This window comes from Bufo gargarizans, chromosome 10, assembly GCF_014858855.1.
Source record: "Bufo gargarizans isolate SCDJY-AF-19 chromosome 10, ASM1485885v1, whole genome shotgun sequence".
Classification (NCBI taxonomy): domain Eukaryota; kingdom Metazoa; phylum Chordata; class Amphibia; order Anura; family Bufonidae; genus Bufo; species Bufo gargarizans.
The window spans coordinates 122,890,173-122,915,617 of NC_058089.1; the positions used below are offsets into that span (position 1 = coordinate 122,890,173).

General features: G+C 48.2%; 1 protein-coding gene across 2 annotated transcripts; it reads left to right on the plus strand.

Annotated features, from left to right (window-relative positions):
- On the plus strand, nucleotides 1-25,415 carry LOC122920889 (blastomere cadherin-like). 2 transcript variants are annotated; one of them, XM_044270692.1, is made up of 11 exons: nucleotides 1-137; nucleotides 264-372; nucleotides 2,981-3,186; nucleotides 7,177-7,287; nucleotides 10,208-10,363; nucleotides 10,449-10,593; nucleotides 15,340-15,515; nucleotides 17,197-17,298; nucleotides 20,952-21,088; nucleotides 23,635-23,770; nucleotides 25,191-25,415. In XM_044270692.1, the coding sequence occupies exons 1-11, from the start codon at nucleotides 102-104 to the stop codon at nucleotides 25,278-25,280; spliced, it is 1,404 nt and encodes a 467-aa protein (XP_044126627.1). In that variant the 5' UTR covers nucleotides 1-101; the 3' UTR covers nucleotides 25,281-25,415. The 2 variants fall into 2 exon arrangements, with proteins under 2 accessions (XP_044126627.1, XP_044126626.1); XM_044270691.1 differs by having other exon boundaries at nucleotides 21-143.
- The last annotated feature ends 30 nt before the right edge of the window (nucleotides 25,416-25,445 follow it).

The following is a 25,445-nucleotide window of genomic DNA, read 5'->3' on the forward strand; positions in this document are numbered from 1 at the left end:
CGACCACACCCTGAGTGAGGAGGAGGAGGAGGGACGCACTGGACTTTCTCTCACTCCTTCCCAAAAACTGCAAAGAGCTCAGCCCGGACCGCTCTGGAACAATGAGGCTCGCCTGCCTGGCACTGCTCGTAGTCCTGGTGAAGGTAAATATCACACTGGTGTGCACTACTAGTTCCAGCATGCCTGCAAATCCAGCCCAACTGCTAAAGTTAATGTCAGCATGGGTATACAGTAAATTACAGTTTTCTATCTTGATTTTGTAGGGGTCCCTGGTGGTCTCAGAGGAGCAGTGCAAACCCGGCTTCAACGAGCAGCGCTACGCTTTTGCTGTGACCCGTAAATTCCTGGAGAGAAACCGAATCATCGGCAAAGGTAAGAAATTCTGCGGCTCCATCACAGATTGTCTGAAAACTAGTCCCTCACATTATAGGCACTGGCACATCACACCAGTGGTAGTGCCATTTAAAGGGGGTGGCACAGGTTGGACAGCTCTTTGTTATATTGTGGGCACCCGGCGACTCCTGATCAGATGCTTTCCACAAGGTGGCGTTAGTGAGATGCTTCTTCTCTTTCCCTGGGGAAATACCTCTTTGCATATTGTTTTCCCATGGAACAAGTCTCCATACCATGGAGCACATCCAGTACTCCATAAAGGCAGGTCTCTTTAAAGGGGTTATCCCATCACATCCCATTGCTAGGATATGCCCCCATTGTCTGATAGGTGCGAGTCCCACCGCTGGGACCTGCACCTACAAGAAGCATGGAGCGGGGAGAGCTGTGGCTGGAGGACCCCGGGTTTCCGGGGGTCTGTACACCACCAAGCACTGCTCCCCACCGCTCCGTTCTCGTTGTAGGTGCAGGTCCCATAGGCAGGAATCGGCACCTATCAGACAATTGTATGTGATGGCAAAACCCCTTTAATGCTCCATCCCTTTAAATGCTATCTTTAAAGGATAGACTTCATTATGCTTAGTGCAGGGCCTCAGGATCTTTGCACGACTCGGGTCCTGTGTGCGGTGTAACGCCTGCCAGGTATCGGCTGGGTAATATGGCACAGCCACAACCATACGCATGGAGCTGCGCCTTCTGACGGTCAGAGGTCCTGGGAACTGGACTCCTTATCGGGGCTCATGCACACAAATGTATTTTTTGTCCGTGTCTGCTCTTTTTTTTTTTTCGCGGCCCGTATCCAGAACCATTAATTTTAATGGGACCGCAAAAAAAATAAGGAAATAGCTCAGTGCGCATTCCATATCCCTATGTCCGCAGAGCCGCTCCGCAATAAAATAGAACGTGTCCTATTCGTGTTTGTGTTAGGCCTCATGCACACAAACGTATTTTGTTTCTTTGTCCGTTCCGGTTTCTTTTTTGTTTTTACGTATAGGATGCAGACCCATTCCTTTCAATGGGTCCGCAAAAAATGCGGACAGCACACAGTGTGCTAACTGCATCCGTATGTCCGTTCCGTAGCCCCGCAAAAAAAAAAATATAACATGTCCTATTCTTGTCCGTTTAGGCATTTGTTACAATGGATCCACCCAAAAAAACGGATGGCATATGGATGTCATCCGTTTTTTCCCCGCGTATCCGCAATTTGCGCATTGCAAAACACATACAGTCGTGTGCATGAGCCCCAAAGGACCCAGAAATCCTGCAACTCAGGTGTCGCGTATCTTCGGTGCGGAGATCCTCCGGGATCATATTCATACGCACAGTGTATGGCACTTGATGTTGGCAGCTCTAGTTATAAACTTCCATTTAGTCCGTCTTAAAGGGGTAGTCCCATCTCGTAAAGTGCTGGTATATCACTAGGATGTCTGGGACCCCCGTGGATGTAGGACGTGGTTTAGTGATGCATCCCCGTCTAACTTTTCCCTGCACAGCATCGCTCCCGAGCACCGGACTTTAATGCAGTTCGCCTGCGCCTCTGGGTGGTGGGGCACAGCGGTTACAGGAAAAATAGTGACGGCATCAGAGTTGGGGCCCCTGCGTTCTCTGTGTCCCCAAGGTTAGATCCTCAACAGCCTGAAAGTGATTGCATATCTTAGCCATCCCTTTATAAGATGGGAATACCCCTTTAAGTGCAGCACATCTGGACTCCTCTGTAATAAATTCCATAGAAACCCCAAAAGGAATCCAGTCTCACATTCCAGGCTTTTCTGGGGCGTGATAGTCTGCGGCGGCTGCCACATTACAGGCCCTGGGGGGAGTAATAACATGGGACAGTAAATCGGTTCCTAAAGACCCCTGGACGGTCAATTATAAATTGGCCTTCGCTGGGTTAACTGGACAGCAACTGGGAAGACTGGCTGCACACAGATGAAGGGATAAACCTAAATCCCGAAAATGACTACCAAGCAGACCCAGTGTCACCAGGACCGTGGCTCAACTGTTACGTGGCATCTTGCAGGTATCCCACACATTGAAGAATAGCAAGAGCGATGACGGGATGAGTGTGATGTCATCATATACAAGTGTGATGTCATCATGTGCAGTCCATGGCCTGGGTACACCTCTGCGAGGGCCCGGTGGTTTCCATCTCTCGCGGTGTGGATTGTCATCATAGAAGGGTGATCCATCGGTCCGAAAATTCTTGTTATCCTATAAATCCCATTCACATGTTGTGGTTAGGCTCGGGCTAGATGGCGACTTTGCCCCCAGCATACGTTGCAATGAAAGTGAATGCGGTCACATTGCAACCCCGCACATCGCTGGAAATCTGCGGATTGCAACTGAACTCAATTCACTTTCATTAGTTGCGATGCTATCTTGGCCTTTTGCGCCATATATTGCGCCAGTCGCCATGTAGCCGGACCCTTAATGCACCCTTGTCTGCTCTCTTTTCTGGGGCGAGATTTTGTAGCACGGAATGAATGTCGCAACGACGAAATGCGTGAATAGAGTCAGATCACAAAATTACGTGTTACTGAAAATAGTGGTAAATAAGACGTGACCGCCATCTTTTCTCCTTCTGTTTCAGTGAGTTTTACATCCTGCTCCGCTAACAACCGGGCCCTCTTCTCCCCTGATGACACCCGCTTCCGGGTGTTCCCTGATGGCAAAGTGACAGTGAAGCGGCAGCTCACCCTCCACGGCGGATCCGTCAGTTTTGTTTTGAATGCATGGGATGCCAACGGAATGCGCCACTCTGTGCCCATATTTGTGTGGAATGAAAGAGAAGAACAGGTATTGTGAATTCTTACCAATCCAGTCCGATTAGATCTGGACTGTTATTGTCCACTGACTGCAAACAGAGTTGTTGAAAACGAAGAACTTAAACTCAAAACCATCTAATTCCTGTAAATCTGAATAGTTTCCAAGTACTTCGATGATCAGATATTATCAAGGGTTAGAGCTGTGTCTCTGTTAGGCTACATGCACACGACCATGTGGGTTTTGCGGTCCGCAAATTGCAGATCCGCCCAAAAAACAGATGATGTTCCGTATGGCATCCTTTTTTTTTTTTTTTTGCGGATCCATTGTAGTAATGCCTATCCTTGTCCACAAACTAGAAAAAAATAGGACATGTTCTATTTTTTTTGCAGGGCAACAAAACAGACATACTGATGCGAACAGCACATGCGTTTTTTGCAGACCCATTGAAATGAATGGGTCCGCATCATATCCGTAAAAAAAAAAAACGGAACAGACACGGAAACAAACAATGTTTGTGTGCATGTAGCCAACAGAGGTCCAAATCCCTGCGCCTTTTCACACAGCCATACACTACGTGCAGAATTATTAGGCGAATGAGTATTTTGACCACATCATCCTCTTTATGCATGTTTTCTTACTCCAAGCTGTATAGGCTCGAAAGCCTACTACCAATTAAGCATATTAGGTGATGTGCATCTCTGTAATGAGAAGGGGTGTGGTCTAATGACATCAACACCCTATATCAGGTGTGCATAATTATTAGGCAACTTCCTTTCCTTTGGCAAAATGGGTGAAAAGAAGGACTTGACAGGGTCAGAAAAGTCACAAATAGTGAGATATCTTGCAGAGGGATGCAGCACTCTTAAAACTGCAAAGCTTCTGAAGCGCGATCATCGAACAATCAAGCGTTTCATTCAAAATAGTCAACAGGGTCGCAAGAAGCGTGTGGAAAAACCAAGGCGCAAAATAACTGCCCATGAACTGAGAAAAGTCAAGCGTGCAGCTGCCAAGATGCCACTTGCCACCAGTTTGGCCATATTTCAGAGCTGCAACATCACTGGAGTGCCCAAAAGCACAAGGTGTGCAATACTCAGAGACATGGCCAAGGTAAGAAAGGCTGAAAGACGACCACCACTGAACAAGACACACAAGCTGAAACGTCAAGACTGGGCCAAGAAATATCTCAAGACTGATTTTTCTAAGGTTTTATGGACTGATGAAATGAGAGTGAGTCTTGATGGGCCAGATGGATGGGCCCGTGGCTGGATTGGTAAAGGGCAGAGAGCTCCAGTCCGACTCAGACGCCAGCAAGGTGGAGGTGGAGTACTGGTTTGGGCTGGTATCATCAAAGATGAGCTTGTGGGGCCTTTTTGGGTTGAGGATGGAGTCAAGCTCAACTCCCAGTCCTACTGCCAGTTTCTGGAAGACACCTTCTTCAAGCAGTGGTACAGGAAGAAGTCTGCAAGGTAAGAAAAACATGATTTTCATGCAGGACAATGCTCCATCACACGCGTCCAAGTACTCCACAGCGTGGCTGGCAAGAAAGGGTATAAAAGAAGAAAATCTAATGACATGGCCTCCTTGTTCACCTGATCTGAACCCCATTGAGAACCTGTGGTCCATCATCAAATGTGAGATTTACAAGGAGGGAAAACAGTCCACCTCTCTGAACAGTGTCTGGGAGGCTGTGGTTGCTGCTGCACGCAATGTTGATGGTGAACAGATCAAAACACTGACAGAATCCATGGATGGCAGGCGTTTGAGTGTCCTTGCAAAGAAAGGTGGCTATATTGGTCACTGATTTGTTTTTGTTTTGTTTTTGAATGTCAGAAATGTATATTTGTGAATGTTGAGATGTTATATTGGTTTCACTGGTAAAAATAAATAATTGAAATGGGTATATATTTGTTTTTTGTTAAGTTGCCTAATAATTATGCACAGTAATAGTCACCTGCACACACAGATATCCCCCTAAAATAGCTAAAACTAAAAACAAACTAAAAACTACTTCCAAAAATATTCAGCTTTGATATTAATGAGTTTTTTGGGTTCATTGAGAACATGGTTGTTGTTAAATAATAAAATTAATCCTCAAAAATACAACTTGCCTAATAATTCTGCACTCCCTGTAGAGTAAAGTAATAGGATTGTGCTGCCTGCTGCCACCAGTAGAGGGAGCTCACTGCAGACAGAGCTATTATTGAGGTCCGTGCGCTCCGTATAGATATATACCTGCAGGCAGCTAGAATTGAATGTGTGCATGCTAGCGACCATTTATTTTCTAATAGGGTTTCTAGATTTATGGACTAGAATGAAAACAAAATGTATAACGTCCCTTTTTTTTTTTTTTTCTTCTTTATCTTTTCCTTTTAAATTACTAGGCAGCGGATCGGATTTTTGGAAGATCTTAAAGTGTCCTGCTCTTTCTTTTGTCATTGCTGCTCCCGTTTTATTTGGATGAATAAATAAATAAATGTTCTGATACAGCAGAGTGTGACATTTCTTTATTTTTTTGTTAAAAAAAACTAAACAAAATTGTAATTTAAATTTTTTTCCCATTACTCCATGATCGGAGGCTGTAGTTGTGCATCAGCTAGAGATGCACACACCGTATATTCTTTGTGGTCCACCGATCCGCAAAATACAATCTGTGTACTTTCCGCATCCGTATGTCCGATACGCAAATTAATAGAACAGTGTACCATACTTGGCCGCAAAATCCTGACTAAGGCCCTGTGAAGTCAGTGGGTCCACAAAAAATGCAGATGAAAACACAGATGGTATCCTTATTGTGTGGACCCCAGAAGACATGCGGTCGTGTGCATGAGGCCTAAGGCTCATGGCAGACAGGAATGTGCTTTCCTATACAAAAGAAGGCCACTGTTAGGTATATGTTCTTTGGATTAGAAGGCATCATAGTGATAGCTCTTAAAGGGGTTGTCCGATTAGGAGAGCTTTTTGTCTATCCAGTGACTGATCGATGGGGGCCTGACCACTGGGACCCCTGCCAGGCATGAAAATGGGGGCCTGTGCTCCCCTCTTCAATTGGAGCAGCAGTTGTGCATGTGCTCTGCCGCCCCATTCAGCTCTATGGGAGATAGCTTGTACTTGGTTATCTCCAGCAGTCCCATAGAGCTCAGTGCAGCTGAGGACACACATGTATGTCTGCCGCCCCATTCAGCTCTATGGGAGATAGCTTGTACTTGGTTATCTCCAGCAGTCCCATAGAGCTCAGTGCAGCTGAGGACACACATGTATGTCTGCCGCCCCATTCAGCTCTATGGGAGATAGCTTGTACTTGGTTATCTCCAGCAGTCCCATAGAGCTCAGTGCAGCTGAGGACACACATGTATGTCTGCCGCCCCATTCAGCTCTATGGGAGATAGCTTGTACTTGGTTATCTCCAGCAGTCCCATAGAGCTCAGTGCAGCTGAGGACACGCATGCATGGCTGCCGCCCCACTTCAGTGGGATGCACAGGCCTCCGTTCTCAGAAGTCCCCCACTGACATCTTGTGGGTAGGGGATAAGTTGTCGTAATGGGACCACCCCATTAATTTGCAAGACTTCAATCTTAAACAGATGTTCCACTTGACAACATTTTAAGGAGGTTTCCTGACTCCTCCTCTGGATTGGTCATCAGTTTCTGATTAGAGGGGGTCTGACATCCAGGAACCTCGCCAGTCAGCTTTCATCACGGCACTTCCAAAAATAACGTCCGTATTTTATTCCACCAGATGCCACGTTTCGGTCCTCTCAGTGGACCCTTTTTCAAGCAATAACAGCAATGGTGCATAATACATATATAAGTACCACCCACATGGTGACGAGACAATTAAGATGATAAACTAATAAAGTGCAAAACATTGTATTATAATACGTTCATGTAGCAAATAAACACTAATCTTACAATAATACAGTGAATTCATCCATAAATTACATTATAAATATGTAAAAAATATTGAAAATATGTCAAAATAGATAATGACACATTTTATTTTCTGTGCGTTTGGTCGTTCCAGTCTGAACACGGCCACCACCACAGCCACAGAAGACACAAGAGAGACTGGATGATCCCTCCGATCAACATACTTGAAAACCAGAGGGGTCCATATCCCATAAAGGTTGCTGAGGTAGGGTGCAGAGAATTATCTACAGAAGGAATATATGGACTTTAAAAAAAAAATATATTCTGAACCCTCATGGGTCTTTTAGACACGTGATTCGAGGAGAATTGCTCATTTCTAATGTTGGCCTGCCACCTGCTGGCCAAAATAAGAATTGCAGCTTCAATACCTTGGGTCTCTTCAGAGAAGACCCATTGTATTGAAACCAATTACCGCCATCCTCATTGGCCACAGAGGATGGCGGTTTTTCACCCTTTTAGATGCCATGATCACAGCATCTAAAGGCTTTAATGACTGTGATTGGCATTATTGCCGCGGGTCTCTGCTGTTTGAAACAGTGGAGACCTGCCGGCCATGATGCCCGCTGCACACGTTGGGCACCATGTTTGCACTTCACTCCACCTTTTGGAGACCCATAGTTTGAGAATTGGAGACATTCTCACGTGAATGCAACGGGAATAGGACTGGTTTTGTCCAATTAATGAGCCCAGACAATTTAGCCATTGCCCCTGGGAGTGAATTCGGCCAAGTCATCAGCGTATAGCGCCACTTTCTCCTGTACCGCTCTATAGGCAAACCCTTCTAAGGGCCGTCACCAGGGGCTCCACTGCCACCGCAGAGCGTAGTGGCAACAGGGGACACCCGATACAGCGAGAAAGACTCAGAGAGCCTCCCTTTAGCCCGAATCCTAGCATTAGGCGCCCCATACAGCAATTTTATCCAATTAATAAATGCACTGCCAAATCCCATCCGCTGTAAACAGCCCAAAGGTATCGTCATTCCGCACTGTCAAATGCTTTGGACGCGACCGCCGCATTGGAGGTGTGGACCTGGCTAGCCTGGATATTTACGAATAATCGTCTTATATTAACAGCTGTAGACATATTCGGCACAAAGCCAGGCTGATCCGAGTGGATGATGGGTGTTATCACTGAAGAGAGATGATGGGCTAGGATTTCCGCTAATAGCGGTGAAATGGGTCCATAAGACTCCAACACTAGTACGTCCTTTCCCGGCTTGGGTAACACTCCCCCAATTGCCTCATTCATGGAGGTTTGTAGAGGTCCTTTGTCCCGGGCCTCGGGGAAGCAGTTATTTCCCCTGGGATCCCGTCCACTCCGGGGGCTTTATTGTTTGACATGCTAGCCAGCGCCTCCTCTCGTTCTATTATAGTGATTGGCCCCTTCCATCCTCAACGTCTGCTCCCCCGTTAATACTGGCAGGGAGAGGGGTCCTAGGAATGACCGCAGCTCGGCCGCTGTAGGGCTGGTTTTGGTACTTAGCACCTCACTGGGCTCTAAGCTCAGCTCCTCATTACCGGATCTCAGAGCCGCTATATATGCGGTCTCCACCATAGACACCAAGGCCAGTAGGCGACCTGCCCTCTCTCCCTCTCTGGGTATGAAAAAAAAACGTTTATTTTCCGCTTTACCTAATAGCCGCTCATTGAGAAGTTTTTGCGCTTTCCTCGCGGCACCGGCTTTGACCTCCGAGGGGTCAGACACGTAGTTCGGCTCAGCCACGTGGGCTGCCCTTTCTGCATCGCTCTTGTTCTTTTTCTTGTTGTCCTCTGCTATCGGTATCCCTCTCAAGAAAGCCTCCACAGAAAGCTCAACAGTTCAAGCATCAGGAGCTTCGTCTCTTCCAAGCTGATGTTCGTTGCGGTCTAGCCACCGCAGGGCCTCTTTAGAATCCTCGAAGATAGGGTAGATCCCAAAGCGGTGGATACATAACGGCGTACGGGATCCCTAGATTCCTTAGGCTACTTTCACACTGGCTTTCCGTTTGTGAGATCCGTTCAGGGCTCAGCGGTCCAAAATGGATCAGTTTTGACCTAATTCATTCTGAATGGAAAAGAATCCGCTCAGAATGCATCCGTTTGCCTCCGATCCGTCTCCATTCCGCGCTGGAGGCTGCTAGCAGCGTTTTGCTGTCCGCCTGACAAAGCGGAGCCAAACGGATCCGTCCTGGCACACAATGTAAGTCAATGGGGACGGGTCCGTTTTCTCTGACACAATCTGGCACATTAGAAAACGGATCCGTCCCCCATTGACTATCAATGGTGTTCAAGACGGATCGGTCATGGCTATAGAAGACATAATACAAATGGATCCGTTCATGACAAATGCATGCGGTTGTATTATTGTAATGGAAGCGTTTTTGCAAATCCATGACGGATCCGCAAAAAAACGCTAGTGTGAAAGTAGCCTTAGTCGTGTCTTGATATCCACAAATTTCGCTCTGCTTTTCTGTACCTCAGGAAACAGTGACACCTTGTGGCCATCAATGGCAAGATCTGGCATATCTCTGGCTCTCTTCAAGATAACATCTTGAGGAATGTCTTGCCCCCCCCCCCCCCCCCCACCATCCTCACATTATTTCGACGTAGCCTGTTCTCCAGATCATCCTGTTTAGCCGCCACAAGGTCTTATCTCCTTCCATGATCTGCCTCATCTATTTGTAAAGCATCCTCCATGTCCCCCATTCTATCCTCCAGGGCAGTAGTGCATTCGGCTAACTTTTCCAGGTGATGGCGCATGATGGAAATGTCCTCCTTTATACCACCATACCACCAACCTGGACGTTAAGTGCGTCATATCCCCCACGCCCTGCCCCAGTGCACTCACACTATCTGTATCCGAATCTTGTCCCACATCTTCGATGAGACCCTCGCCACTTAACTCTGTCGGATTGGATGGTTCATATTTTTCGGAGACTGAGCGCCCACCTCGGAGACTGAGCGCCCACCTCGGCCCGGTGAGTCAGCGCCATCTTGGATATCTCTATCCGCACCTTTCTGATCCTTTTTCTTCATCATGGTGATAGTAATTAGTAGGACAATTGCCCATGGGAGGTCAGGAGCTCGGCGGACCTGCGTCCTCTCTCAGACTCGGCACACCATTGCCCCTCTTGTCTTCTATTGTAGATTAAATCTAGCAGAGCCGACGAGATGACGGTATTCTACAGCATCACAGGGCAGGGGGCCGACACTCCACCCGTGGGACTCTTCACCATAGAGAAATCCACCGGTTGGTTATACATCACCAAGCCCCTGGACAGAGAAGAGATACCGAGCTACAAAGTAAGTTCGCCGCCTGACCTAACCTGGAGACCTCCCTGTGACGTGGTCATGGCCTGCCATATCTGAGGACTATCTGTATTTCTAGATTCTTGTTCATGCCGTATCGGGAAGTGGAGCGGCAGTGGAAGCTCCGATAGAAATTGATATCACGGTCATGGATCAGAACGATAACCGCCCGCGCTTTACCCAGCCAGTCTTTGAAGGCACAGTGGCTGAAGGTTCCAAGCCAGGTAAGTGATATCAATGTCTCCGTAATCTAAGACGTGGAGTGTAAGGCTAGGCGACCATTGTACCGCAGCCCAGTGGTGTAGCGTGGGTTGCCAGCACCTGGGGCAAGCCAAGTATCCCCCCCCCCAACCTGTGTCCACGCCCCTTTTTACAGATAATGTAGTAGATATAATTTGCAGTCCTATGTAACACCACAGATAACACAGTGATAACTCTCTGAGTACAGATAATGTAGTAGATGTCACCTGCAGTCCTATGTAACACCACAGATAACACAGTGATAACTCTCTGAGTACAGATAATGTAGTAGATGGGTGTGAACACAGTGTGACCTGAAATCTGGGGCCAGGCTGTGGCAGTGTGGGCCAAATTCTATATACAGGTCCTTCTAAAAATATTAGCATATTGTGATAAAGTTCATTATTTTCTGTAATGTACTGATCAACATTAAACTTTCATATATTTTAGATTCATTACACACAACTGAAGTAGTTCAAGCCTTTTATTGGTTTAATATTGATGATTTTGGCCACAGCTCATGAAAACCCAAATTTCCTATCTAAAATAATTAGCATATTTCATCCGACCAATAAAAGAAAAGTGTTTTTAATACAAAAAAAGTCAACCTTCAAATAATTATGTTCAGTTCTGCACTCAATACTTGGTCGGGAATCCTTTTGCAGAAATGACTGCTTCACTGCGGCGTGGCATGGAGGCAATCAGCCTGTGTCACTGCTGAGGTGTTATGGAGGCCCAGGATGCTTCAATGCGGCGTGGCATGGAGGCAATCAGCCTGTGGCACTGCTGAGGTGTTATGGAGGCCCAGGATGCTTCAATGCGGCGTGGCATGGAGGCAATCAGCCTGTGGCACTGCTGAGGTGTTATGGAGGCCCAGGATGCTTCAATGCGGCGTGGCATGGAGGCAATCAGCCTGTGGCACTGCAGAGGTGTTATGGAGGCCCAGGATGCTTCAATGCGGCGTGGCATGGAGGCAATCAGCCTGTGGCACTGCTGAGGTGTTATGGAGGCCCAGGAGGCTTCAATGCGGCGTGGCATGGAGGCAATCAGCCTGTGGCACTGCTGAGGTGTTATGGAGGCCCAGGATGCTTCAATGCGGCGTGGCATGGAGGCAATCAGCCTGTGGCACTGCTGAGGTGTTATGGAGGCCCAGGATGCTTCAATGCGGCGTGGCATGGAGGCAATCAGCCTGTGGCACTGCTGAGGTGTTATGGAGGCCCAGGAGGCTTCGATAGCGGCGTGGCATGGAGGCAATCAGCCTGTGGCACTGCTGAGGTGTTATGGAGGCCCAGGAGGCTTCACTGCGGCGTGGCATGGAGGCAATCAGCCTGTGGCACTGCTGAGGTGTTATGGAGGCCCAGGAGGCTTCAATGCAGCGTGGCATGGAGGCAATCAGCCTGTGGCACTGCTGAGGTGTTATGGAGGCCCAGGAGGCTTCAATGCGGCGTGGCATGGAGGCAATCAGCCTGTGGCACTGCTGAGGTGTTATGGAGGCCCAGGATGCTTCACTGCGGCGTGGCATGGAGGCAATCAGCCTGTGGCACTGCTGAGGTGTTATGGAGGCCCAGGATGCTTTGATAGCGGCCTTAAGCTCATCCAGAGTGTTGGGTCTTGCGTCTCTCAACTTTCTCTTCCCAATATCCCACAGATTCTCTATGGGGTTCAGGTCAGGAGAGTTGGCAGGCCAATTGAGCCCAGTAATACCATGGTCAGTAAACCAGTTACCAGTGGTGTTGGCGCTGTGAGCAGGTGCCAGGTCGTGCTGAAAAATGAAATCTTCATCTCCATAAAGCTTTTCAGCAGATGGAAGCATAAAGTGCTCCAAAATCTCCTGATAGCGGCTGCATTGACCCTGCCCTTGATAAAACACAGTGGACCAACACCAGCAGCTGACATGGCACCCCAGACCATCACTAACTGTGGGTACTGGACACTGGACTTCAGGCATTTTGGCATTTCCCTCTCCCCAGTCTCCTCCAGATTCTGGCACCTTGATTTCCGAATGACATGCAACAGTCCAGTGCTGCTTCTCTGTAGCCCAGGTCAGGCGCTTCTGCCGCTGTTTCTGGGGAATGCGGCACCTGTAGCCCATTTCCTGCACAAGCCTGTACACGGGGGCTCTGGATGCTTCTACTCCAGACTCAGTCCACTGCTTCCGCAGGTCCCCCAAGGTCTGGAATCGGTCCTTCTCCACAATCTTCCTCAGGGTCCGGTCACCTCTTCTCGTTGTGCAGCGTTTTCTGCCACACTTTTTCCTTCCCACAGACTTCCCACTGAGGGGCCTTGATACAGCGCTCTGGGAACAGCCTATTCCTTCAGACATGTCTTTCTGTGTCTTACCCTCTTGCTTGAGGGTGTCAATGATGGCCTTCTGGACAGCAGTCAGGTCGGCAGTCTTACCCATGATTGCCGTTTGGAGTAATGAACCAGGCTGGGAGTTTTTAAAAGCCTCAGGAATCTTTTGCAGGTGTTTAGAGTTAATTAGTGGATTCAGATGATTAGGTTAATGGCTCGTTTAGAGAACCTTTTCATGATATGCTAATTTTTTTAGATAAGAATTTTGGGTTTTCATGAGCTGTGGCCAAAATCATCAATATTAAAACAATAAAAGGCTTGAACTACTTCAGTTGTGTGTAATGAATCTAAAATATATGAAAGTCTAATGTTTATCAGCACATTACAGAAAATAATGAACTTTATCACAATATGCTAATTTTTTTAGAAGGACCTGTACCCCCTACCCTACCGTGAAACAGATATTTGGATGGACATTACATACATTGCTACAAAATATACCGTACAATACAGCAGCACACACCTCTTCCATCCAGTGACATCTCCCGTCATGTAGACTCTCCTCAATGTCTTCATTCGGAGATCAGACCGCCATGACACCTTCTCTCAGCCGCGTCTCTACAGAGTTTCACCCACAATTGTTTTTAGATTTCTCACTTTACTATCATCCTGGTGCCTCAACACTGTCATCCTGCTGCTACCCCAATACTGTGCTAGTACAATACTGAAAGTGGCCCTGTTTTGTAGTCGGGTCCAAATTGATTGGAGGCAGGGCCAGCAATAGCATATCGTGGCACGTTATACCCCCCAACAGAGCCAAATACCACAGTCCATCACAAAATACATCCCCAAGACCTTCCATTGGCCAGCCACGAGGAGGCATCCGCCCACCGGGAAATTTCCTTGTAAAGTCTATGGCCAATCCGCCCCTGTCAGAAACTCATTCTGTGTCAGATTCTCAAATCATGACCGGTAGGTGGGCCCTGGGGACTGGAGTTGAGGAACACTGCCTCACAGTACCTCCAATAGTATCCCCCATTAATATGTGCTCAATAATAATGCCCCCATTAGTAACAGGGCCCCTCTATAAGATACCCCTATAGGAGCATGCAGTAGTTACAATGACCCTCTGTAGTGCCACTAGATAAAAGACCTCCCTCCCCCTGTAGTGCCCAAATGTATAATGCCCTCTGTATTATTATAATATATAATGGCCGCCTGTGTATTATTATTGTGATAATTATGGCCCCCTCTGTAGAATAATTGTAATAATAATGGCCCCCATTCTTTCTATATATAATTGCCTCCTTTGTATAATGTCCCCCATAGTGCCCCCAGTCATACTCACCTCTTTACTCCGTCACCGTTTGTGGCCTGTCTTGAAGTGTCCCGGCCCAGGCGGTCACAAACACATCACCGTGCCCTCGTGCGCCACGTCATCTTGCGAGACCCGGCGCAGGAGGTCACGATGAGGTAATCCCGATCTCCTGCGCCGCTCTACTGCTTCATAGGCTTCAGGTCACTATGGCCTACATTAAAATTCCTGCTGCCTGGCGTCCCCTGCTATTTTGCGCCCATCCTCCATCTACTCGCTCTTCCTGGGCTTCCTGCATTTGATTCACAGGACCCTTCATACCCTCATCCAGAATCAGTGGCTCGGCTATTTTCCCTTCTCATTTCCTAAGGTTTGAGTAGGCCTCACACTGCACAGGCCACATGCAGCCCCTCACTCCAGGCCCAGGCTTCCCCCTCAGGGCACCATAAACTAAATACCATTTTCAGCTCTTGGAATAATATTAAAGCACATAAAATATATTTTCCTGAATAGTAAATGTTGGCCCTTTTTGCAGTGATCCTCTGGGGCACTGCACTAACAAGATTTAGGTCCTGGACAACCCCTCTAAGTCATTGCTTATTGGCTTAAAGGGATTATCCAACTCCTATAATGCCGCCCAAAATGCCGGGGCCCCTCATATAGTTTATACTTGCCCCGCTCCCTGGCACCCGCGTCGATTCTGATGCCCGCACGGCCTCTGCTGCATCTCCCCGTTGCGCTGATCGAAACATCCGACAATGGGGGGTATCAACCAATAGCGGGCCGCGACGGGAACGAGCCTCCCTAGCATTGTGGGTGACGTTAGGGAGATGCAGCGGCGGCTGTGCGGGCATCAAAAGTGACACCGTGAGTGGGGTAAGAATGACCAGTATGAGGGGCCCGGGTATTTTGGGGGGCATTATAACCCCTTTAACACATAATACTTCCCTACAGATCTATTTAGCTCACAAACTGGATCCAACTGTAACAAACTCTCAGCTGTAAGAGTGTAAAATGAGAGCGCTTCCATTCACTGACAACAAACAGTTGAGCTTTGTTATGTAGAAAACCCCAGTAGACCAGGAGGTGTGCTGCTGCAGTGACTGTATTGTTGTTGAAGGTACGCCCGTGATGACCGTGTCAGCGATGGATCCAGATGACACTGTGTACAGCAATAACGGGGTGATACAATATTCCATTACTGACCAGACACCCCAAGAGCCCGGCAAGAAAATGTTTCGTATTGATCCCACAAGTGGACTGATCAGCGTCGACAAGAGTGGACTAAGCTATGAGGTGTGTGATGCGTTCTCGCCCTAAATGTCTTCTCCAGGCAGGACTCCTATATCTGCATTTAAAGGGATTGTCCTATTGCCAGACCCTCTTACCAAAAACCAGCCCGTCACTAAAGGAAGGCAATCCCTGTCCAAATGCCCATAGAACATATGGGCAACATTTGGACCCCCCGCTATGAGCTAGGAAAGCCCTTCCATAGAGTACATAGCAATATACATAAGGCCTCGTGCACAGGACCGTATCCGTTTTGTGGTCCGCAAATCGCAGGACAGAATGTTGATCCAGGGATTTATTCCAATTGCCAGATTTGGTGTCGGGAAGGAATTTTCCTTCTAATATAGGGTCATGGGTGATATATTGGACTAGACGGACCCGTGTCTTTCAGCCTGATCACCTATATAATAGCAGCCTCACGCCCCATGCACACACGACAGTATGTATTTTTAGTTTTTTTTGCGGAACAGTTGACTTCAATCCTCATTTTGCAGCCATGAATAGGACATGTTCTATCCTTTTGCAGAATGGACATACAGATAATCTGCGTACCTTCCGCATCCGTAAATCCGACCCGCAAAAAGATAGCTGTCCTATACTTGAAGTCAATGGGTCCGCAAACAAAAAGGATGCAGCACGGGTGTCATCCATATTTTGCAGACCTCCCCCCAGGGCCCTACGATTTAACGCGCGTCCCAGGTGTAGGAATTGCCGAGTGATATGTTGCAGCCTAAAATGTCTCTTATTGTGTGTCACGGTGCTCCTACCTGGATACCGCTGGACCCCAGGCTTTGACTCCGAAGCAATAAATAGGGGAAATAATTGAGGTATAAAAGAATAACTTGAGTCCAGTCCTTGAGTTGAAGTTCTATGGCAGCTTTACTTTGCATAAACCTTCTCCCAAACGTTTTACAGGCTTTGTCTTGGTTCCAGCAGGTTTTAGCATGAAACTGGCAGGCAAACTCCACTCTGCTATATCTGTTTCTCTCTGACTGCTGTACTGACAGGCTGGCTGTATAACTCAGCTTCTTCTGTATGCTGCACTTTCTCTCTGTAGTCTGACTCTAGGTTATGCCAGGGAACTTTCCTCCTGGCTCCTGAGGCTTCAAGCTTTGGCCTCCATGGCCATCAGAGCTTAGGGTGCTCTGGCTGGCCTGGGCACATCCAGCAGAGATGGGGGTAAACTAGACTGACTAGAACTTCTGCTCCACCCTTCCCGCAGGAAGTAGGACAAGCCCACTCCCCTACAGAGGGGGGGTTAGAATGGAATGGTAAGTTCCATTCTCTCTAAGTACAGCTCTGCCATATTTGCTGCCATCTGCTGGTGAACCAGGCACATTACATGAACATAACAGTTTCAAACAGATTAGGAATGCACGGCGTGGACGACCTGGACAAAATACATAGGTGGCATTGGTGTTAGCCCAATAAAGACAGTAGCAGGGTGCAGGAGTGGTGACATCACTCTGGGGTGTTACACATACGTCATGTGCATGAGGCTTTACAAGGTTTCCAGGCCACCAGGGAACTTTTCTTCCAAGACACTTTATATTACTCTCCTTCCATGCTTTATTAATGGGGGTAATCTAGAGGCAGCAGCATGGCTGGTTAGGTACGGTCCGAGGGGCAGGAATGATCACCGTTATTGTTCTCTTTTCTTGATCATGATGTTCTGTGTTCTTTCCAGCAAAGCAAAAAATATGTCCTGACTGTCACAGCTACCGATGAAGATGGACAGGGATTTAGTACTACCGCCACAGCTGTCATCAGTGTGCTGCAGGCCGACGGAGTGAGTCACATGTCATGTAGATGTCTTTTATGTCCTGGAGGGCTATAGAAAATATTACATTGAGGCTTCATGGGAAACCCTGGGATCACTCCAGAATAATCCAAAACTATACAGGTCACCATTGTATGGTGACAGGGGCCGACTGGGAGCTTAAAAGTCATCCTGTGTTGTAGGTGGAACAAGTAGGCAGGACCAACGATACTGGAGTGCAGCACAAAATACCGCCCCAGCAGAACCAGATACCACAGTGCAGCACAATATACCGCCCCAGCAGAACCAGATACCACAGTGCAGCACAATATACCGCCCCAGCAGAACCGAATACCACAGTGCAGCACAATATACCGCCCCAGCAGAACCAAATACCACAGTGCAGCACAAAATACCGCCCCAGCAGAACCGAATACCACAGTGCAGCACAAAATACCGCCCCAGCAGAACCGAATACCACAGTGCAGCACAAAATACCGCCCCAGCAGAACCGAATACCACAGTGCAGCACAAAATACCGCCCCAGCAGAACCGAATACCACAGTGCAGCACAAAATACCGCCCCAGCAGAACCGAATACCACAGTGCAGCACAAAATACCGCCCCAGCAGAACCGAATACCACAGTGCAGCACAAAATACCGCCCCAGCAGAACCGAATACCACAGTGCAGCACAAAATACCGCCCCAGCAGAACCGAATACCACAGTGCAGCACAAAATACCGCCCCAGCAGAGCCAAATACCACAGTGCAGCACAAAATACCACCCCAGCAGAACCGAATACCACAGTGCAGCACAAAATACCGCCCCAGCAGAGCCAAATACCACAGTGCAGCACAAAATACCACCCCAGCAGAACCGAATACCACAGTGCAGCACAAAATACCGCCCCAGCAGAACCAAATACCACAGTGCAGCACAAAATACCGCCCCAGCAGAACCGAATACCACAATGCAGCACAAAATACCGCCCCAGCAGAGCCAAATACCACAGTGCAGCACAATATACCGCCCCAGCAGAACCGAATACCACAATGCAGCACAAAATACTGCTCTATCTCCATACTGAAGACAGCGATGGGGTTGAGCTCAGGAGGGCACCTGCAGCTGCTGGCCAAGTATATACGTATCTGATGCTCCTAGTATAAATTAATGCTGAGGCAGCGGCTGTGAGGAGGTCTTGAGCAGCCACCTGGACACCAGGCTCACCAGGAAATTACCCTGTAGGGTATATGGCCAATGCAACCTTGGGGCTGCCCACATAGGTGTGCCCCTAAACACAGCCGGCAGCTATTCCTTCCAATACTTGTCCATACACATGCATGCTCAGTGTGGCTAAGCATGCATGTGTTTTCAGCAGGGAGAGAGGACGTGGTGGCTTATCTCCTGCCAGAACAAAAAGATCGGGCGTTGAAATTCATTTTGGCCGATTCTTCTTTTTCTCTGTCGAGGGAGATTGTCACCCATCGGGCTACTGAAGTGAAGGAGGGCACTTATTATTAGCGCACCACTAGCTATGGCGCTGGGGTTTATATAACCTGAAATGAGCATTTCTTGGAGGTTTTGTAGGCATTCCTGGACTGTACGGAGAGGGGTCGTAAAGTTTCTGGAATGGGGGTTCCAAAATTGAAAGATACATCATATTCCAGATTTAAATGCATTATATGAAGGGCAAATATAAAGGTATTAAAAAATTTTAATACTGGGGTATTATGAAGCTGCCGTATGCAACCATACGGCACTGCTGTAACAATAGATGGTAATGATGTGATCCTGCTACGATATGCCATCATGGCTGAGCAGCCTGACAGGAACGCTCACCAATGTGTAGAATATGGAAATGCTAGAGCGCAGTGTGGTCCCGCACCCTCAGCCCCCTAGGCAGCTCTACGAGTGGAGGCACCCAGTCCTGCTCACATCTAGGAAATCATTCCCGGAGAACCCCTTTAAGGCCTCTTTCACGTGAGCGATACGGATTGGCTCCGGATGCGTTCAGTGAAACTCTCACCATTTCACATGCAAGTTGAGTCAGTTTTGTCTGCAATTGCGTTCAGTGTTTGTTTTTTCCGCGCGGGTGCAATCCGTTTTCATGCGTTTTTCATGAAAAGACTTACAAACATCTCCTAGCAACTGTCGGTGAAAAACGCATCCAGGTTACATCCGGATGCAATGCGTTTTTCACTAAAAACCCCATTCACTTTTATGGCCCCTTTCACACGAGCGAGTTTTCCGCACGGGTGCAATGCGTGACGTGAACGTATAGCACCCGCACTGAATCCTGACCCATTCATTTCAGTTGGTCTGTGTACATGAGCGGTTTTTTTATGCATCAGTTCTGTGTTGCGTGAAAAACACTGCATGTTCTATATTCTGCGTTTTTCATGCAGCCCTGGCCCCATAGAAGAGATTGTGGCATCAATGAAAAACGCATCGCAAGTGCGGAAGCAAGTGCGGGTGCGATGCGTTTTTCACTGATGGTTGCTAAGAGATGTTGTTTGTAAACCTTCAGTTTTTTATCACGCGCGTGAAAAATGCATTAAAATGCATTGCACCCACGCGGAAAAAACTGAACGCAATCGCAGACAAAACTGACTGAACTTGTTTGCAAAATAGTGCGAGTTTCACTGAACGCATCCGGACCTAATCCGTCACGCTCGTGTGAAAGAGGCCTATGGGGCCGGGGCTGCGTGAAAAACACAGAATACAGAACGCAGAAATGACGCATGAAAAAAAACGCTCACGTGCACAGACCCATTGAATGAATAGGTCAGGATTGATGTGCGTTCACTTCATGCATTGCGCGCACGCGGAAGAACTCGCTCGTGTGAAAGGGGCCTGAATATGACCAGGGGCTGGTTGCTAGATAAACTCGGTGCCTCTGGGGTCACTGATCTGTAACAACAGGTCAGCAGGAAAAAAAACACAGAGCAGGTTGGTAAAAGTTAACCACGGCCCCCGGGGCACAGGAGCCGCACAGTACAAAGGTCCGGGCTCAGGACAGGACACGCTCTGCTATGAGCAGGTCCCGGCTGCAGCTCCTTCATCAGCACCTGCAGGGCACTCCGGTAAGTGTCTGCGAATTGGCTAATACATGTCCCATTTCTGTGGGTGAGACTGGATCACACCCCTCCCCCCTGGGCCAGTGCATTTCGGCAGTTCAGGAAGTGCTGCGGCTGAGCTCCTAGGACACATGTAGGTATAGAACCACAGCTACTGGAGATAATGGGGGCTCGGGAGCTTCTCTGCAGAACATATTAGGTGTTTGTTAAAATAGTCATTCCCTAAAAAACTTGTATTAATGAGGCTGCCTCCCTTATCCGCAGGAGTAGTCGGAATCTGCTCCGGGGCCTGCAGCACAGCCGGCAATTGCACAGAAGGCGATTCTCTAAACTAATCTGCTTCGCCCTCATTACAAGAGTGAGATACGGGAAAGGAAATAATCCGCCAAATCACAAGGAGCCAACCCGTCCCAATGTATAGATTAACCCTTTAGCTGTAAGAGCTTTACCCAATATCTGATTGGTGGGGGTCTGACCCGAGAATGGGGTGGGGGGGTGTAGTGAGGGGGCAAATCCGTCTCTTTCCAATAGAAAAAATGAGGAACTTGTTTAAAAATGTAATAATAATAATAATTCTATTTCTCCAATTGCTCATCTTACAGGATATGTCGGGGGGCAGTGACAGCCTGCTGAGCACGCACGTCCTAAATACAGCGCAGGGGATTCCCGCAAAAGGCCTGACCATTACCTTGTCCAAGCTGGATGCCGGCCAAGCGCGATGGGTACAAGTGAGCAGAAGGTGGGTGCCCGCCCCGCACGGAGGTGCAAACTGGGTGCAGATTTATAGATGGAGACCCTTGTAGGAGGCAGGACCGAACACATGGTATGGATGAAAACTAAGGCTACTTTCACACTAGCGTTCGGCTGTCCGCTCGTGAGCTCCGTTTGAAGGGGCTCACGAGCGGACCCGAACGCTTCCGTCCAGCCCTGATGCAGTCTGAATGGATGTGGATCTGCTCAGACTGCATCAGTCTGGCGCTCCGCTCAGCAGGCGGACACCTGAACCCTGCTTGCAGCGTTCGGGTGTCCGCCTGGCCGTGCGGAGGCGTGCGGATCCGTCCAGACTTACAATGTAAGTCAATGGGGATGGATCCGTTTGAAGATGCCACAATATGGCTCAATCTTCAAACGGATCCGTCCCCCATTGACTTTCAATGTAAAAGTCTGGACGGATCCGCTCAGGCTAATTTCACACTTAGCCATTTTTTGCCAATATAATGCAGACGGATCCGTTCAGAACGGAGCCTCCGTCTGCATTAATATGAGCGGATCCGTTCAGAACGGATCCGATCGAACGCTAGTGTGAAAGTAGCCTAAGTCCAACCAATGGGATCGTTGGGGATGAGAATTTTAGGAAAGGGAGCGAGACCGAGATGTCTACCCATTTACATAAGCATTAATGTTATTTAATTGTAAGAAGGTCGGCAAATTGCAGATCCGCAAAACACCGATACCGACCGCGTGTCTTCTGCATTTTGTGGAACAAACACCGATACCGACCGCGTGTCTTCTGCATTTTGTGGAACAAACACCGATACCGACCGCGTGTCTTCTGCATTTTGTGGAACGAAACGGCCAGCCCTATGATAAAAATGCCTATTCCTTTCCGCAAAACACAGACAAGGATAGGACATGTTCTATCTATTTTGCGGAGCCGCGGAATGCAAGTACGGATGTGGACAGCATTGTACGGTGTGCAGTCCGCATCTTGAAATGAGTTTTGCGGAACGGATGCGGACACAAATATACGGTCGTTAATCTAAGCCTTATTTAAACCGTCCACTGTTCCTGCTGTGACCATGTCCGGAGGGCACAGCTCCTACAGAAAAGTCTCTGGAGACTGAACTTGTTGCCCCTTTGTCTTTTGAGGGGATTTTACCTAGAACAGACTTTTCACCATATTTTTTGTACGGCCCGTTTATATATGGGATAATTATGTTCTTTCCTGAGACTCCTCTTCTCAAGACTAAATACATTTAAAGGGGTTTTCCCATCTCACACAATGGGGGCATATCGCTAGTTATATGGCCCCATTGTCTGATAGGTGCGGGTCCCACCTCTATCTCATAAACGCAGCCAAAAATAAAGCCGGCAAAGTGGTGGCCGGCAGTGCCAAGTCCGGCCACCACAAAGTGTTCCTATTGGCCCACCGAAAATGGCAAAGTGGTGCACACTATTTTCAGAATGCACTGCTTCCATTCACTTCTATGGTGTCGATGTAAATAGCCTTTCCGCGGCCCCATAGAAATTAAAGGAGGGTGGCTCCACCACCACTTTGCCAGAGAGACAGGTGTGAGACCCGCCCGCACCTATCAGACAATGGGGGCATATCCTAGCGATATGTCCTCATTGTCTGAGATGAGAATACCCCTTTAATTGTTTTAATCTTTCCTAATAACTCAGACCCTCCGGGCCCCGTATCAGTTTAGTCGCTCTCCTCTGTACTCTCTCCAGCTCCAGGGCGTCCTTTCTATGGACTGGTGCCCAGAACTGAACTGCATATTCCAGGTGAGGCCGCACCAGCGCTTTGTAAAGTGGTGATATTACCTCCCTGACAATATCCTGGTGGCCTTAGAAGCAGCTGATTGACATTGTGCTGTTTTTTTAATCTACAAGGACACCCAAATTCTTCTCTACAAGTGACTCCCCCAGTGTTACATCACCTAGGACAGGGATGGTGAACGTTTTAGAGACAGAGTGCCCAAATTGCAACCCAAAACCCACTTATTTATCGCAAAGTGCCAACATGGCAATGTAACCTGAATACCAATATAATAGATCTTCCATGTACTTCATCATTTAGCTATAATATCTGCCTACATTCAGTGCGCTGCCTGTGCGTTCATAGTGCGCCCTGCGCTGATGAATGGCAGGAAAACTCTAAGACATATAGACTTTTTCCAAGGTGAGGGTCCCCGAAGAGAGGGCTCTGAGTGCCGCCTCTGGCACCCGTGCCACCACTGCCCTAAGACATATGAAGCATGGAGATTACTACTGCCAAGGTGCAGAACTTCCAAATCACTCAGTGTCCATATCAGCTTGTAGTTTATGGACATCTTCCATAGACTGTACAGTACTACACAGCTTAGTGTCATCTGCAATACTATGCACAACCTGTGGACAGGTGTGGCGCTGTTTTTTTTAAAGAAATCTGCCATGTTTTTCTACCCCTTTAATATATCCAGGTACTTGTTGATGTCTTTGGTAACGATATAGGCCGTCATTTCATTCAATGTGTTCTGTCAATTGATAATGGAAACTTGGAATTGAATCTTTCTTCTTCAGCGTCACTAATGAGGATGGCCGCTGCCCTGGGCTCCTGCGAGGAGAACCTCTCACCGCCGGGACCTTCCAGTTACGTTTTGATACCAAGGACTACTGGAAACAAATGCAGCAGGACAGTTTCTACCCTTACGTGGAGGTACATGCTTCACCTATAATAGTGACCAGGAATCTTAAAGGGGTCCGACACCCGGCACCCCCGCCGATCAGCTGTATGAGGAGATGAGGTGCGCAGTGCGCCGGTGCCGTCTCCCTTCCTGTTCGCTGGTGATTTGTCCATAGACATACAGCAGCAGTGAGACAGCACGGGCACACTGCCAACCCCGTCTCCTCGTACAGCTGATCAATGGGGGTGCCAGGCATCGGACCCCCGCCCATCTGATATCGATAACCTATCCTGAGAATAGATCATCAATATTAAAGGCCCCGAAAACCCCTTTAACTCACTGACAGCAGAGGGCCCTTGTTTGGAGATGACATGACTTGCACCCATCTCTCTGTAATAGCCGATTCCTCCTTTGGGACTGGTTATCGCGTTGACATTGGAAGTGGGCAGAGGTATAACTTGAGACGACCGGGCACCAATGCAAAACCCCACCTATCAGGGGCCATTTATAATACCAGTGTCTTCATGTGTGAGAGTACCTGGGTGCCCCTGCCACCACTATGTCCCTGTAAACAGAAGTTTAGTAATTATTGACTTAGGCCTCATGCACACGACCGTTGTGGGCATCCGTGGCCGTTGTGCCGTTTTCAGTTTTTTTCACGGACCCATTGACTTTCAATGGGTCCGTGGAAAAATCGGAAAATGCACCATTTTGCAGCCGCATCCGTGATCCGTGTTTCCTGTCCACCAATGTGTTAACTACAGGGGGAGGGCCAGCCGCCAGCAGCAGGGGGCAGTCATGTACACAGTTCTTTTAGTATATTCTAACCTGAAGTGTCCCCATCACCATGGGAATGCCTCTGTGTTAGAATATACTGTCGGATCTGAGTTTCACGATCTAACTCAAATCCGATGGTATATTCTAACATAGAGGCGTTCCCATGGTGATGGGGACGCTTCAAGTTAAAATATACCATCGGATTGGAGAAAACTCCGATCCGATGGTATAAAAGGGACTCCTGACTTTACATTGAAAGTCAATGGGGGACGGATCCGTTTGCAATTGCACCATATTGTGTCAACGTCAAACGGATCCGTCCCCATTGACTTGCATTGTAATTCAGGACAGATCCGTTTGGCTCCGCACGGCCAGACGGACACCAAAGCGTGTCCGTGGATCCTCCAAAAATCAAGGAAGACCCACGGACGAAAAAAAGGTCACGGACCTACGGACCCCGTTTTTGCGGACAGTGAAAAAATACTGTTGTGTGCATGAGGCCTTAGAATGTGATCACCTTGGAGCCTCCCTCCATGGGAAAACCCATCGTGTGTCTCCAGAACCCTGCACCATATCTGAGGGCCCCCTTACCCTCCGGGGCCCGTATATGGCTGCACATACCCCAAAGCTGGTAAATGATGCTGCTCTTATCTGTACATTTCTTATATTTTACAGGTCGTTTTCACCATCACAGACCCAAAACAGAAGTACCACGTGCCGCTCCTGCTGACTCAATTCTCGTACACCACCTACAGGGGGAGCTAATGGTACAAATGTGCAACTCCTTGTGTTATTCTGGCGGGGTCTACATCCCCGATCCTGGATACAGCTGTCACCTACAGTCTTCGTTATTTCATGGTGAGGCCGCACGTAGGGTCAAATAAAAAGATGACACAAGGATCACTCTAACTTTTGGTTTGTATGTGTCTA